General features: G+C 41.2%; 1 protein-coding gene across 1 annotated transcript; it reads left to right on the top strand.

Annotated features, from left to right (window-relative positions):
- The first annotated feature begins 889 nt into the window (after positions 1 to 889).
- On the top strand, positions 890 to 16,488 carry LOC134824255 (uncharacterized). The gene is made up of 13 exons (XM_063836040.1): positions 890 to 1,119; positions 2,247 to 2,333; positions 3,468 to 3,574; positions 3,743 to 3,836; positions 4,028 to 4,129; positions 4,439 to 4,543; positions 4,955 to 5,084; positions 5,241 to 5,338; positions 5,516 to 5,651; positions 6,326 to 6,413; positions 6,807 to 7,025; positions 13,603 to 13,760; positions 16,142 to 16,488. Exons 1-13 carry the CDS (start codon positions 957 to 959, stop codon positions 16,290 to 16,292), a joined length of 1,638 nt encoding a protein of 545 aa, XP_063692110.1. The 5' UTR covers positions 890 to 956; the 3' UTR covers positions 16,293 to 16,488.
- Positions 16,489 to 21,288: the final 4,800 nt, after the last annotated feature.

The raw sequence follows: 21,288 nt of genomic DNA, 5'->3' as shown, positions 1-21,288 counted from the left end.
ATTGTATTATTGGATGTAAGATCAAACTGAAATGTAATTAAAGCACCGTGATTTATTGTATTCCTGTTAGCAGTAGCACTGGATAATATAAAGCTGATTACACATTAGGTGTTACATTAGGGGGGGGGGGGGGGGGGGGGGGGGGGGGGGGTACGAGGTGTCACTATTTCAGAGTTCCGTGTGATTGCAATCTCACAGGACATAGCTAGAGTTTAATTTGAGTTGTGTATTTCTGCTGATGCTATCTTAACTCGGGTTACTTCCAGTTTAATACTTGTAGACCAACTTAATCGCAAATCTTACTTAAATATTTGTTGCCTTATACTAAAGAAACTACACAATCTATACATATAACACAGGAAATAGTTGCTCCGAATTACACGTGAATTGTCTCAAAGTTTTAATTGTTACTATAGAGCTCCTCTTACATGACACCTATTTACCACTTTTTGTGAAGGTCATTGTCCCCCTTTTTGTTGTTGGCATTTTTACACACGACACAGTACAATTACAGCTATAACACCGACTTGTTAGATTGTATTGCACACAGTTGGCAAGTATAACAAGGGGTTGCCAAGGTAACACAGTTGCCAAGGTAAACGAGTTCCTTAATTAGTGTAACCTCGCAATTTTAGCCCCTAAAATTATTTCATGTCTTTTTCATGTCTTTTGCTTATGCTTTGGCAGTTTTATTTGCTTTGTTCGCACCCTCTCTTTTTTGCGGCTATAGGACGATAAATTGAACTTATTTGCATCAACTTGGCATCAAAATCAGCAAATTGGCACCCCCCTCTGGCCTCTAGTAGTGCCAACTGTAAGGACGACTAAAACTGTGTGGTTAGTCGTCCTCCGAATTGTCTTTACTGTTTAATAAAAAGGTTAACTATATAGCCATGGTTGTCCGAAGTATTTAGTTATTATTACTAAAAGCTCTGCACTGAAGGTATATAGGCAGGATGGTTAGTAACCTAATGAAGAAGTATGTGGGTTTAGTAGTACTGCTAATTTGCGCAATACTGGCTCTTAAAGAGATTGCTCAGTTCGTCAGTCCCCCCTGCATCAACTCTCTCAACTTCACTCTCACCACTATCAACACAGAGCGATCCAGCCGGAGACAAGGTTTCTTATTTATTTAGTTATTTGTTAAGTTATTCATATTATAATATTTTTTTATTCATTGATTAAGCTTTTTATTGACTCAGTTTTAACTGCTGTCTTGCTGAACTGCTGTTTTTGCTAAATGCCAGTAAATGTAATATTATTCTGTTTCACACTTCCACATTACTACAGGGTGGGCCAAAAGTCAGTACCCATACGTTGGCCTTAATAGCTCCGCCGTGTTTTATATTTGAGAGCTGTTGCTTTGCAGATGGCATACTGTACTTACTGGTTCGAGGATTCCGTCGTCAAAATTTGAAAATTCTAATATTTTAGACCACGCCCATTCAATATTAAAACACCTATATTGTTTTCTCTGAACATGCTGAACGCCTAATTTTTTTCAGAGACGGTAGATTATCAAATGTTGCATATGATCTGAAAACATGAGGCAAAACGGATTAGAAATAACGAAGTTATCAAGAATTTTCTGTATCTCGTTAACAAAATTGACTGGGTGATTATGTGACACCGTGACACGATACCTTAATTGGGCACCCTTAACAATTCCCATAATGTTTAACGGGGTAGTTAACGGGGGCACCTTATCACGTGATTAGGTAAACCAATCACCTGATCACACGTAATGAATAAACTCGTTATGCTTCATATCTCGGTCATCTGAGAAGCTACAGTTCTAATTCTTTCAGGACAAACGTAATTCGAATGGCCAAACACAATTCAATAACATTTAGCTTGATCCGACTATCCAAACTATCAAATAAATGTAAAAATGAACCTCCATTTGAAAAAAATGAACGCGAATATTTTTCGAGTTGACAAATTCCTCGAACCAGTGGTGGTACTAAGTCATACCAGAAAGAAGTATTTAAATTGGGCACCCAGTGACTGAGCTATATAAAGGCCAACGTATGGGTACTGACTTTTGGCCCACCCTGTATTATGTACAGTAATATGCTGTGTTAGTACTTAGTATTAAGTATAGTAAGTAGTAAGTTAATTAATGTGCTGTGTTAGTAGTAAGTATGGTAAGTAGCAAGTTAATCAATATGCTGTGTTAGTATTAAGTATAGTAAGTAGTAAGTTAATTAATATGCTGTGTTAAAAGTAAGTGATCTGAATTTCAGATCACATGAAGATACCCTCAGAAGTTATTATAAAATTAGACGGTAAAGCTAAACCGCAGCCGCTGAGCGCTGTTGCCAACCAATACAGTAAGTTTTACTTTAATTAGATTACAGTAAGTTTAACTTTAATTAGATTACAGTGAGTTTTACTTTAATTACATACAGTGAGTTTAACTTTAATTAGATTACAGTGAGTTTAACTTTAATAAGATTACAGTGAGTTTTACTTTAATTACATACGGTAAGTTTAACTTTAATTAGATTACAGTAAGTTTAACTTTAATTAGATTACAGTGAGTTTACTTTAATTACATACAGTAAGTTTAACTTTAATTACATACAGTGAGTTTTACTTTAATTAGATTACAGTGAGTTTAACTTTAATTACATACAGTGAGTTTTACTTTAATTAGATTACAGTGAGTTTTACTTTAATTACATACAGTGAGTTTTACTTTAATTAGATTACAGTGAGTTTTACTTTAATTACATACAGTGAGTTTAACTTTAATTAGATTACAGTGAGTTTTACTTTAATTACATACAGTGAGTTTTACTTTAATTAGATTACAGTAAGTTTAACTTTAATTGCATACAGTGAGTTTTACTTTAATTAGATTACAGTGAGTTTTACTTTAATTACATACAGTGAGTTTTACTTTAATTACATACAGTAAGTTTAACTTTAATTAGATTACAGTAAGTTTAACTTTAATTAGATTACAGTGAGTTTTACTTTAATTAGATTACAGTGAGTTTTACTTTAATTAGATTACAGTGAGTTTTACTTTAATTAGATTACAGTGGTCCGCGGACAGTGGTCCGCGGACAGTGGTCGGGCTATCTCGATACTGCCGTGAGTTTTTAATAATGCTCGCCGCTATCTGCCGCTGAATTGCTGCTGCTTTTATTTTACTATTTTGTTTTAGATAACAGTTTGGACTAATGAGTAACATATTCATAAAAAGGTTAACTGAGTAACCGTGGGGTCACTAATGGTTACTATTGGTTACTATTGGTTACTATTGGTTACTATTGGTTACTAATGGTTACTAGTGGTCACTAATGGTTACTAAAAGTTACTAATAGTTACTAATGGTTACTAATGGTTACTATTGGTTACTTATGATTACTATTGGTTACTAATGGTTACTAATGGTTACTATTGGTTACCTATGATTACTATTGGTTACTAATGGTTACTAATGGTTACTTCCTCAGGTGACACTTTCACAGGAAACAGGTTAAAGATCTGGTTTGGTGGTCGCTGTATTGATGCAGATGATGACAATAAAGAACTTACAGTTGCCCACTGCAATCCTGACTGGGTAGGTGTTAAGACATGATCAGGGTGCAATGTTCAAGGGTGTGTGTAGGGACCCCCCCCCTGGCTACGTGCCTATAGGGGGCATATTGGGGGTACAATGGTGGGGGATAGGGGGCATATTGGGGAATAAACCTTTAGTTTAACTGCAGAATAATCGCGCTTTCCTCAGGAACAAACCTTTAGTTTAACGGCGGAGGGTAAACTGATTCACGACCCGTCGGGAAAGTGTGCCGCTCTCAATAAAAATAAACTTTATTCACTAAGTAAGTATAATGAAAATAAACTTTATTCACTAAGTAAGTATAATAAAGATTAACTTTATTCACTAAGTAAGTATTTATAATAATAAATAATAAAATCAATATACCTTCTACTTAGTAATCAACTGATAAAAAGGTTTTACTTAGAAATCAGTTTAAATTTTCTGATTTTGATTAACAATATTCTATTTCAGATTTAGTGGATTGCGAAGAGGGTATGATATTCAACCTGTTTAATAACTCCTTCATCAGAAGTGATATAGGTGGCAGGACAATGTGCATCTCTCCTACAGTCCGTAAGTTGCTATCTGTTCCAGTGTTCCCGAGATATTTCCTATGTTAACTGCACAAGGTTACCATGGTAACTGCACATTGCACAAGGTTACCATGGTAACTACACATTGCACAAGGTTACCATGGTAACTGCACATTGCACAAGGTTACCATGGTAACTGCACATTGCACAAGGTTACCATGGTAACTGCACATTGCACAAGGTTACCATGGTAACTGCACATTGCACAAGGTTACCATGGTAACTGCCTTATCTACCAGCTTTTTTTTCTCCTATTTGTTTATTTTAAATTCAATATTTTTTATTTCAGAGACAGATATCCGCCAATCTAATAGATTCACCTGTTTGAATGTCCCTGTTGCTTTGACGCCATGTCACGAAGAGGATTCACGAATAGAGCTTATCGAGGAATCATGTTAGTGTATTATTTTACTCTCAATGTTAACATAGCAATATAATGTTACTCAGTGTTACCATAGCAATACAATGTTACAATCAGTGTTACCATAGCAATACAATGTTACTCTCAATGTTACCATAGCAATACAATATTACTATCAGTGTTACCATAGCAATACAATGTTAATCTTAGTGTTACCATAGCAATACAATGTTACTCCCGGTAACAATAACAATAAATGTTATTATCAATTTTTACCATACAAAGTACAAACATTTCAAAAAAGATTAGTATGAATTTTATGGTGACTATGTTAATATATTAATAGAAAAAAGTGGTTAAATGAAATAAAAACAATTAGCATTGCAATCATTGTATTAGTATTGCTAATTTATAGTATTGTTACTGATTGATTAACATTTTCAGTTTTCTTGTCGGAGAGAAAAACTTTCAAAGACACAGTCGCCCCGTCAACCGGGTCATGCACTTTTAAAGCATGCGGACTGAACCCCCCTGTCAAAGCAGTGGAGATGTTAAAACCTCTCTTTTCCATCAGGTACAATGATTCTTGATTCTTTTATATAATAATTGATCGAATTTTCGAATAAAAATACAATAAACGCAGGCAAATCTATAATGATGTGAATCAAGAATAATTATTTTTTGAATGAAAACTTAAATTTAAAATAATGACAAAAACAATGATTGTCAGATGTAAGAAAGTGTTTGATTGTGTAACCGTGGTAACAAAGACAGCGAGAAGACCTTACCTTGTCATGAGGCTTGCTAAATCTATCAGGGACAAAAAAGGTTTGTAGTTTGTAGTTTGTCATTTACTGACAATCAGCACTTACTTATAAACGCACGGTCAGGGATCATTTACTATTTAGCTAAGTATCACCATGGTTTCCTCTCGGTTTTTTGAGATATGCTTCACATGCTGTCCAATGATTTAACCTGATCTCTTTGACCAATACCACATTACAGGATATGATCTAAGGATAATAGCATATGACGATGGTCCTAACGACTACCCAAAAGAAGTTTGGGATGATATGAAAGAGTACCCCTTCCTTCAGTATATGATAGGGGAGAGTGATGATATGGGCATCTCACTAGGCAGGTAGTGTCAAATAATAATCATAAGTAACCATTAGTAACCATTAGTAACCATTAGTAACCATTAGTAACCACTAGTAACCATTAGGAACTTGGCTCCCTTCCTTCAGTATATGATAGGGGAGAGTGATGATATGGGCATCTCACTAGGCAGGTAGTGTCAAATAATAATCATAAGTAACCATAAGTAACCATTAGTAACCATTAGTAACCACTAGTAACCATTAGGAACTTGGCTCCCTTCCTTCAGTATATGATAGGGGAGAGTGATGATATGGGCATCTCACTAGGCAGGTAGTGTCAAATAATAATCATAAGTAACCATTAGTAACCATTAGTAACCACTAGTAACCATTAGGAACTTGGCTCCCTTCCTTCAGTATATGATAGGAGAGAGTGATGATATGGGCATCTCGCTAGGCAGGTAGTGTAAAATAATAATCATAAGTAACCATTAGTAACCATTAGTAACCATAAGGAACTTGGCTCCATTCCTTCAGTAAATGATAGGAGACAGTGATGATATGGGCATCTCGCTAGGCATGTAGTGTAAAATAGAGGCAACCAGACTAGTCATATATGGGCGTACCTGTGATAAACTCGGCCTGCTCACAGGTATTCTTACACTACACAGTACACACTGCACTTACTCACTAAACTTACCACATTACACTGCAGGAACTTGGCTCTCAAGATGGTAAAAACTAAGTATTTCCTCCTGGTGGATGACGATCATGTATTCAACGATAAGTCTAATCTTGACAAGGTCAGTTGTTATAGGTTCTACTGTTAGATAAGTCTAATCTTGACAAGGTCAGTTGTTATAGGTTCTACTGTTAGATAAGTCTAATCTTGACAAGGTCAGTTGTTATAAGTTCTAATGTTAGATAAGTCTAATCTTTACAAGGTCAGTTGTTATAGGTTCTACTGTTAGATAAGTCTAATCTTGACAAGGTCAGTTGTTATAGGTTCTACTGTTTTTGATAAGTCTAATCTTGACAAGGTCAGTTGTTATAGGTTCTACTGTTTTTGATAAACATAATTAAATATGTCAAAGTAAAGATAATTAGAAAGAAAGAAACTAACATTAAGAAATTGTAACATTTTAAACCATAGTTGCTATGTTGAGGTATCTTATAACTAACTATAAAACATTCAGATGATAGAGATACTCGACACAACGGACGCTACCCTGGTTGGAGGCAAGTTTGAAGGGTTTATGAAGTTTGCGGGAGCGCTGAGGTTCGGTAACTACCACGGGAGAGAAGAATTTGCTATTTTCAGCGGGCACTGTGACAGAAACCTCACCAAGTGGGGGTGCGAGCAGTGCGACTCCACCAGCAACATCTTCATGGCTAAAACTCAGCCTGTATTAGAGGTAAGTGGGGTGCGAGCAGTGCGACTCCACCAGCAACATCTTCATGGCTAAAACTCAGCCTGTATTAGAGGTAAGTGGGGTGCGAGCAGTGCGACTCCACCAGCAACATCTTCATGGCTAAAACTCAGCCTGTATTAGAGGTAAGTGGGGGTGCGAGCAGTGCGACTCCACCAGCAACATCTTCATGGCTAAAACTCAGCCTGTATTAGAGGTAAGGGGGGTGCGAGCAGTGCGACTCCACCAGCAATATCTTCATGGCTAAAACTCAGCCTGTATTAGAGGTAAGTGGGGTGCGAGCAGTGCGACTCCACCAGCAACATCTTCATGGCTAAAACTCAGCCTGTATTAGAGGTTTAGAGGTAAGTGGGGTGCGAGCAGTGCGACTCCACCAGCAACATCTTCATGGCTAAAGCTCAGCCTGTATTAGAGGTAAGGGGGGTGCGAGCAGTGCGACTCCACCAGCAACATCTTCATGGCTAAAACTCAGCCTGTATTAGAGGTAAGTGGGGTGCGAGCAGTGCGACTCCACCAGCAACATCTTCATGGCTAAAACTCAGCCAGTATTAGAGGTAAGTGGGGTGCGAGCAGTGCGACTCCACCAGCAACATCTTCATGGCTAAAACTCAGCCTGTATTAGAGGTAAGGAGGGTGCGAGCAGTGTGACTCCACCAGCAACATCTTCATGGCTAAAACTCAGCCTGTATTAGAGGTAAGTGGGGTGCGAGCAGTGCGACTCCACCAGCAACATCTTCATGGCTAAAACTCAGCCTGTATTAGAGGTAAGTGGGGTGCGAGCAGTGCGACTCCATCAGCAACATCTTCATGGCTAAAACTCAGCCTGTATTAGAGGTAAGTGGGGTGCGAGCAGTGCGACTCCACCAGCAACATCTTCATGGCTAAAACTCAGCCTGTATTAGAGGTAAGGGGGGTGCGAGCAGTGCGACTCCACCAGCAACATCTTCATGGCTAAAACTCAGCCTGTATTAGAGTTAAGTGGGGTGCGAGCAGTGCGACTCCACCAGCAACATCTTCATGGCTAAAACTCAGCCTGTATTAGAGGTAAGTGGGGTGCGAGCAGTGCGACTCCACCAGCAACATCTTCATGGCTAAAACTCAGCCTGTATTAGAGGTAAGTGGGGTGCGAGCAGTGCGACTCCATCAGCAACATCTTCATGGCTAAAACTCAGCCTGTATTAGAGGTAAGTGGGGTGCGAGCAGTGCGACTCCACCAGCAACATCTTCATGGCTAAAACTCAGCCTGTATTAGAGGTAAGTGGGGTGCGAGCAGTGTGACTCCACCAGCAACATCTTCATGGCTAAAACTCAGCCTGTATTAGAGGTAAGTGGGGTGCGAGCAGTGCAACTCCACCAGCAACATCTTCGTGGCTAAAACTCAGCCTGTATTAGAGGTAAGTGGGGTGCGAGCAGTGCGACTCCACCAGCAACATCTTCATGGCTAAAACTCAGCCTGTATTAGAGGTAAGTGGGGTGCGAGCAGTGCAACTCCACCAGCAACATCTTCGTGGCTAAAACTCAGCCTGTATTAGAGGTAAGTGGGGTGCGAGCAGTGCGACTCCACCAGCAACATCTTCATGGCTAAAACTCAGCCTGTATTAGAGGTAAGTGGGGTGCGAGCAGTGCGACTCCACCAGCAACATCTTCATGGCTAAAACTCAGCCTGTATTAGAGGTAAGTGGGGTGCGAGCAGTGCGACTCCACCAGCAACATCTTCATGGCTAAAACTCAGCCTGTATTAGAGGTAAGTGGGGTGCGAGCAGTGCGACTCCACCAGCAACATCTTCATGGCTAAAACTCAGCCTGTATTAGAGTTAAGTGGGGGTGCGAGCAGTGCGACTCCACCAGCAACATCTTCATGGCTAAAACTCAGCCTGTATTAGAGTTAAATGGGGGTGCGAGCAGTGCGACTCCACCAGCAACATCTTCATGGCTAAAACTCAGCCTGTATTAGAGGTAAGGGGGTGCGAGCAGTGCGACTCCACCAGCAACATCTTCATGGCTAAAACTCAGCCTGTATTAGAGGTAAGGGGGGTGCGAGCAGTGCGACTCCACCAGCAACATCTTCATGGCTAAAACTCAGCCTGTATTAGAGGTAAGTGGGGTGCGAGCAGTGCGACTCCACCAGCAACATCTTCATGGCTAAAACTCAGCCTGTATTAGAGGTAAGTGGGGTGCGAGCAGTGCGACTCCACCAGCAACATCTTCATGGCTAAAACTCAGCCTGTATTAGAGGTAAGTGGGGTGCGAGCAGTGCGACTCCACCAGCAACATCTTCATGGCTAAAACTCAGCCTGTATTAGAGGTAAGTGGGGTGCGAGCAGTGCGACTCCACCAGCAACATCTTCATGGCTAAAACTCAGCCTGTATTAGAGGTAAGTGGGGTGCGAGCAGTGCGACTCCACCAGCAACATCTTCATGGCTAAAACTCAGCCTGTATTAGAGGTAAGTGGGGTGCGAGCAGTGCGACTCCACCAGCAACATCTTCATGGCTAAAACTCAGCCTGTATTAGAGGTAAGTGGGGTGCGAGCAGTGCGACTCCACCAGCAACATCTTCATGGCTAAAACTCAGCCTGTATTAGAGGTAAGTGGGGTGCGAGCAGTGCGACTCCACCAGCAACATCTTCATGGCTAAAACTCAGCCTGTATTAGAGGTAAGGGGGGTGCGAGCAGTGCGACTCCACCAGCAACATCTTCATGGCTAAAACTCAGCCTGTATTAGAGGTAAGTGGGGTGCGAGCAGTGCGACTCCACCAGCAACATCTTCATGGCTAAAACTCAGCCTGTATTAGAGGTAAGTGGGGTGCGAGCAGTGCGACTCCACCAGCAACATCTTCATGGCTAAAACTCAGCCTGTATTAGAGGTAAGTGGGGTGCGAGCAGTGCGACTCCACCAGCAACATCTTCATGGCTAAAACTCAGCCTGTATTAGAGGTAAGTGGGGTGCGAGCAGTGCGACTCCACCAGCAACATCTTCATGGCTAAAACTCAGCCTGTATTAGAGGTAAGTGGGGTGCGAGCAGTGCGACTCCACCAGCAACATCTTCATGGCTAAAACTCAGCCTGTATTAGAGGTAAGTGGGGGTGCGAGCAGTGCGACTCCACCAGCAACATCTTCATGGCTAAAACTCAGCCTGTATTAGAGTTAAGTGGGGGTGCGAGCAGTGCGACTCCACCAGCAACATCTTCATGGCTAAAACTCAGCCTGTATTAGAGGTAAGGGGGGTGCGAGCAGTGCGACTCCACCAGCAACATCTTCATGGCTAAAACTCAGCCTGTATTAGAGGTAAGGGGGGTGCGAGCAGTGCGACTCCACCAGCAACATCTTCATGGCTAAAACTCAGCCTGTATTAGAGGTAAGTGGGGTGCGAGCAGTGCGACTCCACCAGCAACATCTTCATGGCTAAAACTCAGCCTGTATTAGAGGTAAGTGGGGTGCGAGCAGTGCGACTCCACCAGCAACATCTTCATGGCTAAAACTCAGCCTGTATTAGAGGTAAGGGGGGTGCGAGCAGTGCGACTCCACCAGCAACATCTTCATGGCTAAAACTCAGCCTGTATTAGAGGTAAGTGGGGTGCGAGCAGTGCGACTCCACCAGCAACATCTTCATGGCTAAAACTCAGCCTGTATTAGAGGTAAGGAGGGTGCGAGCAGTGCGACTCCACCAGCAACATCTTCATGGCTAAAACTCAGCCTGTATTAGAGGTAAGGGGGGTGCGAGCAGTGCGACTCCACCAGCAACATCTTCATGGCTAAAACTCAGCCTGTATTAGAGGTAAGTGGGGTGCGAGCAGTGCGACTCCACCAGCAACATCTTCATGGCTAAAACTCAGCCTGTATTAGAGGTAAGTGGGGTGCGAGCAGTGCGACTCCACCAGCAACATCTTCATGGCTAAAACTCAGCCTGTATTAGAGGTAAGTGGGGTGCGAGCAGTGCGACTCCACCAGCAACATCTTCATGGCTAAAACTCAGCCTGTATTAGAGGTAAGTGGGGTGCGAGCAGTGCGACTCCACCAGCAACATCTTCATGGCTAAAACTCAGCCTGTATTAGAGGTAAGTGGGGTGCGAGCAGTGCGACTCCACCAGCAACATCTTCATGGCTAAAACTCAGCCTGTATTAGAGGTAAGTGGGGGTGCGAGCAGTGCAACTCCACCAGCAACATCTTCATGGCTAAAACTCAGCCTGTATTAGAGGTAAGTGGGGTGCGAGCAGTGCGACTCCACCAGGAACATCTTCATGGCTAAAACTCAGCCTGTATTAGAGGTAAGTGGGGTGCGAGCAGTGCGACTCCACCAGCAACATCTTCATGGCTAAAACTCAGCCTGTATTAGAGGTAAGGGGGGTGCGAGCAGTGCGACTCCACCAGCAACATCTTCATGGCTAAAACTCAGCCTGTATTAGAGGTAAGGAGGGTGCGAGCAGTGCGACTCCACCAGCAACATCTTCATGGCTAAAACTCAGCCTGTATTAGAGGTAAGGAGGGTGCGAGCAGTGCGACTCCACCAGCAACATCTTCATGGCTAAAACTCAGCCTGTATTAGAGGTAAGTGGGGTGCGAGCAGTGCGACTCCACCAGCAACATCTTCATGGCTAAAACTCAGCCTGTATTAGAGGTAAGTGGGGTGCGAGCAGTGCAACTCCACCAGCAACATCTTCATGGCTAAAACTCAGCCTGTATTAGAGGTAAGGAGGGTGCGAGCAGTGCGACTCCACCAGCAACATCTTCATGGCTAAAACTCAGCCTGTATTAGAGGTAAGTGGGGTGCGAGCAGTGCGACTCCGCCAGCAACATCTTCATGGCTAAAACTCAGCCTGTATTAGAGGTAAGTGGGGTGCGAGCAGTGCGACTCCACCAGCAACATCTTCATGGCTAAAACTCAGCCTGTATTAGAGGTAAGTGGGGTGCGAGCAGTGCGACTCCACCAGCAACATCTTCATGGCTAAAACTCAGCCTGTATTAGAGGTAAGTGGGGTGCGAGCAGTGCGACTCCACCAGCAACATCTTCATGGCTAAAACTCAGCCTGTATTAGAGGTAAGTGGGGTGCGAGCAGTGCGACTCCACCAGCAACATCTTCATGGCTAAAACTCAGCCTGTATTAGAGGTAAGTGGGGTGCGAGCAGTGCGACTCCACCAGCAACATCTTCATGGCTAAAACTCAGCCTGTATTAGAGGTAAGTGGGGTGCGAGCAGTGCGACTCCGCCAGCAACATCTTCATGGCTAAAACTCAGCCTGTATTAGAGGTAAGTGGGGTGCGAGCAGTGCGACTCCACCAGCAACATCTTCATGGCTAAAACTCAGCCTGTATTAGAGGTAAGTGGGGTGCGAGCAGTGCGACTCCACCAGCAACATCTTCATGGCTAAAACTCAGCCTGTATTAGAGGTAAGTGGGGTGCGAGCAGTGCGACTCCACCAGCAACATCTTCATGGCTAAAACTCAGCCTGTATTAGAGGTAAGGGGGGTGCGAGCAGTGCGACTCCACCAGCAACATCTTCATGGCTAAAACTCAGCCTGTATTAGAGGTAAGGGGGGTGCGAGCAGTGCGACTCCACCAGCAACATCTTCATGGCTAAAACTCAGCCTGTATTAGAGGTAAGGGGGGTGCGAGCAGTGCGACTCCACCAGCAACATCTTCATGGCTAAAACTCAGCCTGTATTAGAGGTAGGACATTGATATCTTTCCTAATACCTGTCCTGATATCTTTCCTAATACCTGTCCTGATATCTTTCCTAATACCTGTCCTAATATCTTTCCTAATACCTGTCCTAATATCTTTCCTAATACCTGTCCTAATATCTTTCCTAATACCTGTCCTAATATCTTTCCTAATACCTGTCCTAATATCTTTCCTAATACCTGTCCTAATATCATTCCTAATACCTGTCCTGATATCTTTCCTAATACCTGTCCTAATATCTTTCCTAATACCTGTCCTAATATATTTCCTAATACCTGTCCTAATATCTTTCCTAATACCTGTCCTAATATCTTTCCTAATACCTGTCCTAATATCTTTCCTAATACCTGTCATAATATCTTTCCTAATACCTGTCCTGATATCTTTCCTAATACCTGTCCTAATATCATTCCAAATACCTGTCCTCATATCTTTCCTAATACCTGTCCTAATATCTTTCCTAATACCTGTCCTAATATCTTTCCTAATACCTATCCTAATATCTTTCCTAATACATGTCCTAATATCTTTCCTAATACCTGTCCTAATATCTTTCCTAATACCTGTCCTAATATCTTTCCTAATACCTGTCCTAATATCTTTCCTAATACCTGTCCTAATATCTTTCCTAATACCTGTCCTAATATCTTTCCTAATACCTGTCATAATATCTTTCCTAATACCTGTCCTGATATCTTTCCTAATACCTATCCTAATATCTTTCCTAATAATTTTCCTAATATCTTTCCTAATACCTGTCCTAATATCTTTCCTAATACCTGTCCAAATACCTTTCCTAATACCTGTCCTAATATCTTTCCTAATACCTGTCCTGATAATTGTTTTAATATTTGTCCTAACATTTGTTTTCGCATCAGATAGGAGGCTGGAGCGAAGAGTTACTGATAGCAGAACATGCAGATTTCTTCGTAAAAATGAAAGCCGTGGGAAATAAAATAGTGTACTGTGACGATATAGAGGTTATAAATCAACAGGAGACTCCGGAGGAACGATCCAAAAATTATCAAAAACTCAGGTTAATAATTTACTATAGCAATACTATAGGTTACTATAGCAACGCAGCAAGTCACTATAGCAACATTATAGCTAAACTTCTAGTTACTTATTTACTACAGTAACGCTAAAAGTTAGCATCGTTACAGACAACTGGACAACAGTACAAGTTACGGTTCTTTTGCGATAGTCAAAACGCGACAACTAGCGCTGGATGGCGACAACTAGCGCTAGTTGTCGCTATCCAGCGCTGGATAACGCTGGCCAGCGCAAAATATATATGTGTTCGATAATTGTCGCTATCCAGCGCTAGTTGTCGCCATCCAGCGCTAGTTGTCGACATCCAGTGCTAGTTGTCGCTATCCAGCGCTAGTTGTCGCTGTCCAGCGCTAGTTGTCGCTATCAAGCGCAAAATATCAATTTTTGATAATTTTTCGATAATTGTCGCGACAAATAGCGCTGGATAGCGACAACTAGCGCTGGACAGCGACAACTAGCGCTGGATAGCGACAACTAGCGCTGGACAGCGACAACTAGCGCTGGATGTCGACAACTAGCGCTGGCCTGCGCTGGCCATCGATAGCCAGCGCAAAATTTTTGCGATATTACTCGTCAGCTAGCGCTGGCCAGCACAATGTATCAAAATCAATATCATATACTTGCGATATTACTATATACTTATTAAGCAATATATTATTACTATTAGAATAGAAATTCGGCGGAATGACAGGCTGAGCGCCGCCCAGTAAGTTGAGCTCCACCCAGCTAGTAAGCCAACGCTAACGATTGTAAATGTAGGTTTATAACCGTACCTTTAGTTTTAGTTTTAGTTTTTACAAATATTTGCGCACCGAGTTGGACTTGGATTTGAAAAATATTTCCAATTTTACGAGTATCAGACTATCACCCGTTAACTTTAAGCTGACAAAAAATATTGCAAATATATTGCGCTGGTCAGTCAGCGTCAGCTTCACATAGCCATGTGCCTACGCGTACTGCGTGCGTGACGCGCTTGTTGTCGCGCGCTACTGCAAGCGAGAGGGCTCTGGTTAGAGCAAAGCGTCAGCTGACGATTATAATAATATCGCAAATATTTGATTTTGGTATATTGCGCTGGCTAGCGAGAGCCGGCGCAAGCTGACGAGTAATATCGCAAATATTTGATTTTGAGTTATCATGGCATTGCGCTGGCTAGCGCTAGCTGACGAACAATATTATTATTGCAACTATATTCCGCTGGCCAGTGCTGGCTGACGAGCAATATCGCAAATATTTGATTTTCATATATTAGCTGACGAATAATATCGCAAGTATATGATTTTGATACATTGTGCTGGCCAGCGCTGGATAGCGCTGGCTAGCGCTGAATGGATGATGATTAATCACTCTACACTCGACTGTCACGTGACTTTTTCAACCCGTTCTCTAGCTGGTTCTGAACGACTTTTCGAAACCCTAACCCTCTAGTCTAATCTGATCCCAACCCTAACCCAATCCTTAACAAAAACATATGCTGAAACCCTAACCCTAACGAAAAATTAGACTAACTTCCTTATACGGTCATATCACGTGATCAAGACAGTTTTTCGCCAATATCTCGTCAGGGGAGCATTTTAACCCTATGTCATGGGGGGGGGGGGGGGGGGGGGGGTGATTCGGAATCAGCGTCCGAAAATACATCGATTGAAGTTGGTTTCAACCGTCGGGGGCCCTTTTAGAACAATCTCGAAGATCGACTGTAGAGTGATTTAGCACGCTCGGCGCTGGATAGCGCTGGATAGCGCTGGATAGCGCTGGATAGCGCTGGATAGCGCTGGATAGCGCCGGATAGCGCTGGCCAGCGCTAGCTGACGAGTAATATTGCAAACATTTTGCGCTGGCTATCGATGGCCAGCGCTGGCCAGCGCTAGTTGTCGCTATCCAGCGCTAGTTATCAAACTGTTTTCTGCGATGGCCAGTTGCGCTGGCCATCGCAAACTATCGCGTGCGACAGTGTCGCATAGCCAGCGACAACTAGCGCTGGATAGCGACAACTATTAGTTGTCGCTATCCAGCGCTAGTTGTCGCTGGCTAGTTGAACTAAGGCTGGATGGCGTCAACTAGCGCTGGATGGCGACAACTAGCGCTGGATGGCGACAACTAGCGCTGGATAGCGACAATTATCGAACATATAAATTTTGCGCTGGCCAGCGTTATCCAGCGCTGGATAGCGACAACTAGCGCTGGATGGCGCCAACTAGCGCTGGATAGCGCTAGTTGTCGCCATCCAGCGCTAGTTGTCGCGTTTTGACTATCGCAAAAGAACCCAAGTTACTATAGCAACACTAGAAGTTACTATAGCAACATCATAGCAACACTAAAAGTTAGAGTAAGTTAGAGTAAGTTGATGTTGCTTGTTCTCAGGTACGATATGGGGAGAAAGAACAGGATGTTCCGATTAATGAACGCTCGTTACAACGTTAACGGGCTGTTCTGGTGTTCAAAGTACGAAGTTGTAGAAGAAACTCAAGAACTTAAGTGTCTGGAAACAAAACACAAGATTGGATACTGCTAGGCTTTTTGACCAGATACCAAAAGCCTGCCCACATTTATATATCACAAATTGAGAGATCATTTTTGTGGGGCAGAAAACCGATATTATCATCAATATTATCACCACTATAGTCCGACTTTTGACTTCGAATCTGGAATCCCAAACTTTTTTACAAATTGTAATTATTTCGTTAATATTAATAACTTTCAGATAATAATTTGTTTTTCCTTTTATATTGTAAGATGGAGTGATTAGACAACAACTTTTATTTTCGGTTTGATCAGAGCGCGCATGTACTACATGCTTTTTCATTTTGGATATCGCAGCTTCCTACATGATGTAGGAAGCTGCGATATCCAAAAAGCTCGATCACTCCGCAAAACGATGTCGTCATAACAACGCGCAATTTTCAGCCTGATCACTCAGGGACAAGGTTAAATTTGCCGAGGGTGGAATTTCAATTCCAAATTGAGTGAACTTGATAGAATAGTTTGTTAATAAACAAAAAGCTTGATTAACCTAAGATTATTCAAACTTTATAATAAATAAAGGGGGGGGGGGGGGGGGGGGGGGAGCTTCGCGCCACAGCCTTATTAATATTTTTTGACGCTTCGCGCCAAAGCCAAAAATTCCAGGGTAAGGACAAAAGGAAATTGCAGCATGTTGATGTGCGGTATCGCGATTTTTCAGATCCTGGCATCACAAAATCTTACATGGGGGCCTCAGGCTATTATATTCATGTTTATAATCATATTCATATGAACATAAATCACCGATCAATAGAGATTCGATTTCGGCGGAATGACAGGCTGAGCGCGGCCCAGTGGCTCTGGCAGTAAGACAAATCGCGATTTTTTCAGTTCTCCGCGTCAAATTGTGCATTTTCCTTTAAATCTGAGGACCAAATTCGCGTATTTTCCTTCAAATCTGTGGGCCAAATATAACGTTTTTTATAATTAGTATATTTGACCAAAACCCATAATCATGAGTAGGGTGGACCGCTAGGCTGCCAGTGTCTCTCTTTCCCAAACAAAAGGATATGATATCAATTTGATTGACCGTTCTCAGAGGATGATGATTAATCACTCTACACTCGACTGTCACGTGACTTTTTCAACCCGTTCTCTAGCTGGCCCTGAAAGACTATTCGAAACCCTAACCCTCTAGTCTGATTCCAACCCTAACCCTAACCCAATCCATAACAAAAGCATATGCTGAAACCCTAACCCTAACGAGAAATTATATGGTCATATCACGTGATCGAGACAGTTTTTCGCCAATATCTCGTCAGGGGAGCATTTTAACCCTATGTCATGGGGGGTGATTCGGAATCAGCGTCCGAAAATATACATCGATTGAAGTTGGTTTCAACTGTCGGGAGCCCTTTTAGAACAATCTCGAAGATCGACTGTAAAGTGATTTAGCACGCTCGGTTCTCAAATGCAAAATGATACCGAGAATGAAATCGGTCGCTCGCTTTTCCCATTCATTTACAATTGTAATAGATTAAGAAGAACTACCCGAAGGCAGCTGTACTGGGAAACAAAGATTCAATAAACTTCAGCTAATTCACTAACTACCACCCTTATCCCGAAATACTAGGTATCGACCCGAACACAACCCAAAGAGATTTTGACAGCATGTGATTGATGTAATTAATCGAAACTTATTACAATTCGTAAGCCGTGAATGAATGGGAAAAGCGAGCGACCGATTTCATTCTCGGTATCATTTTGCATTTGAGAACGGTCAATCAAATTGATATCATATCCTTTTGTTTGGGAAAGAGAGACACTGGCAGCGGTCCACTCTACCCATGATTATGGGTTTTGGTCAAATATGTACAGGGTGGGCCAAAAGTCAGAACCCATACGTTGGGTCTTATACCTCCGCCGTGTTTTATATTTGAGAGCTGTTGCTTTGCAGATGGCATACTGTACTTATTACTGGTTCGAGGATTCCGTCGTCAAAATTTGAAAATTCGAATATTTTAGACCACGCCCATTCAATATTAAAACAACTATATTGTTTTCTCTGAACATGCTGAACGCCTAATTTTTTCAGAGACGGTAGATTATCAAATGTTGCATATGAGCTGAAAACATGAGGCAAAACGGATAAGAAATGACGAATTTATCAAGCATTTTCTGTATCTCGTTAACAAAATTGACTGGGTGATTATGTGACACCGTGACACGACACCTTAATTGGGCACCCTTAACAATTCCCATAATGTTTAACGGGGTAGTTAACGGGGTCACCTGGTAACTGAGCAGCCTGATAAGCTACACTTTATCAGAAACGGTGCTATAAAGAGTACTGATAAGACTAATAAGACTGCAGAATGAGCTTGTGTGTTTTTAATAATTGATTATTATTAGTGTATTCAAGTTTTTGTTGTGTGGAGGATGTTTTAACTCACTCTTGTGTGCCCAATCTTGCACTGTCAGTATTTCTCGACACTTTGAGCACACAAAACTGTCAGTTTTCGCGACAATTGTCAGATTTCGTTTTCAGTTCTGTCAATTTCAAGCGCTACTAGCTCTACTACTAGTAGTCTACTTCAGGTCACAGTAAAGGGAGTTTTCGTCGTGCGTGTAGCGCCCTTCAAGTTTAACTTGGACGGATAGGATTTATAAAACTTCTGATTATAATATGTATACTATATTGTATTTTGTATTTATGTATTTTAGTAAATGGTCATTAGAACCACCGGCACCGTCCGGGCCCAAAAAAACAAAAAACAAACACCTTATCACGTGATTAGGTAAACCAATCACCTGATCACACGTAATGAATAAACTCGTTATGCTTCATATCTCGGTCATCTGAGAAGCTACAGTTCTAATTCTTTCAGGACAAACGTAATTCGAATGGCCAAACACAATTCAATAACATTTAGCTTTATCCGACTATCCAAACTATAAAATAAATGTGAAAATGAACCTCCATTTTAAAAAAATTAACGTGAATATTTTTCGAGTTGACAAATTCCTCGAACCAGTAATGGTACTAAGTCATACCAGAAAGAAGTATTAAAATTGAGCACTCAGTGACTGAGCTATTAAGGCCAACGTATGGGTACTGACTTTTGGCCCACCCTGTATATTATATATATGTATGTATGTATCACGACAATCTATCGTAAAACAGGGGTTCCAGAAAACCCATTTCCCGATACTCCTGAAACACGACATTTTTTTACAGTCGATTTGGTCAACGTCTAGACGCCCTGTAAAGTTTCAGATCTCTAACTCAATTTTCACATGGTTTTTAAGGCACCTGAATATGGCGATTTTGGTTTTTTAACCTAATTTCGTATAACATGCTGGCGCGTATTTTGCGCAAATTTCTTTAAAACCTCCACATAACTATTTCTTATTCCTGACATCTTTAACATTGAATTAGAATGTTTTTTACCTAAATATACCTGCTGAACTACTTTCGATGAGTCTTAATGCCTGGAAAACAATAAAGGGGATATAATACTAATAGTATAGGGGGCAAATAGTATTGTGAATATAACGGCAACGGTAATGCTTGCCAGCATTGTGATATAATACAATCATTTAACTATCCTTATTTACCTGTTTCAATTGCAGTTATCTTCCAGATATAAATTCACATAAAATTCTAAAGTCCATAATTGCAATATAAATTTACTGTCCTAATAATTATCTGTACAATGAGAGTTTGGGCTTGAACTTCTTCCCTGAGTGAGTCTCAAACCGGGAGAACCATAACATTTAATGCGATCCTAATTTAATGAAATATAAGAATTAAATAATCTCTAGTAGTCATGGGAAAATAATACTTGAAGTAGGTAGTTTTAATAAGTTGAACGTGCTAAAATCCGAGCTAGCCCCTTAACAGGGGTGCACGATAAAAAATAAACTTGCTCGGATTTTCGAAATTTTTGTACCATTGTTTTCTAGAGACTGTGAGAATTTTCACAATACCAAATTTGTCATACCTTTTTGAAATGATCACTTGATCAGTGAGTTTCGCCTTGTTGCCATATTTGATGGTGCGCGGCTTTCGGAGCAAAAGTAGGTGTAAAAGTCGCATAATTTGACGAAATTCGTTGATTTTTGTCGTATTATTCTGTCATATCTTCAGTTCCTTGAATGAGATTATTCTGAAAATTGGTGAAGACCTTCCAATAGGGCATTCACAACTGTCCGAAAAATTTGGTGGATATTGGAGTTGATATAGTGATAAAAATGGGGCAAAATGGGGCAAAATACGCTACTTTTAGCTGTAACGTAATGTCTGATGGTTGGATATGCTTTACATTTTTCGGACACTTTCCTTGTAAGTGAAAGTCTATGAGTAAGCTAACCAATTTTTGTTAAAATTGGATAATAAATAAATTTATTATTGAACTATGCCTACAACAATTACAAGTGTTTCTTAAATTTTAATTGGTGGTATTTATACATAATTATGGGATTTTAATAAAATCATCTTTGTACAATTGAGTTGAAATTATATTAGTTCATAGTTTGTACTGTGCAGTGTAAACGTAAAATATTTAAAATTTATGTACCAGTTTCCCAAATGAGAAATAATATAATAAAACGTTTTGTTTCACTTGGCGATACTGATCTTTGTTAAATCATTTTCTTTTGCTTTTAAAACTTTCATCTCAATCATTTGGACTTGATCATGGCGACACTCATTTTTATTGATACAATTACAGGTAGTGTTAAATTGTTCAGGGGAAACTTTCTTATTTCTCCACTTCTTAGCAAAAACTGGTTTCGATTTTTCTTTGACTTTTTCTAATAAAGTTGTGGAGAAATCGTTGTACAAAATAGGGTTGATTACAGAGTTGATAGGTAAAAATACTATGGAGATAAGAGAGTAGTATGGTGTAGCGTCGATGACTGCTCCCGAGTGGAGACAGGAAACTATGGTAACTGGTAACCAACAAAGAAAATCCGTTGCTATGATCAGCGATATTTTTCGCTGCAATCTTCTGTTCCTTTTCCTTACTTCATGACCTGTATGTGTT

The sequence above is a fragment of the Bolinopsis microptera genome, chromosome 12 (genome assembly GCF_026151205.1).
Source record: "Bolinopsis microptera isolate Bmic1 chromosome 12, MBARI_Bmic_1.0, whole genome shotgun sequence".
Taxonomy (NCBI): Eukaryota; Metazoa; Ctenophora; class Tentaculata; order Lobata; family Bolinopsidae; genus Bolinopsis; species Bolinopsis microptera.
The sequence above is the reverse complement of the archived record's forward strand: the minus strand, read 5'-3'. Positions and strand labels throughout refer to the sequence as shown.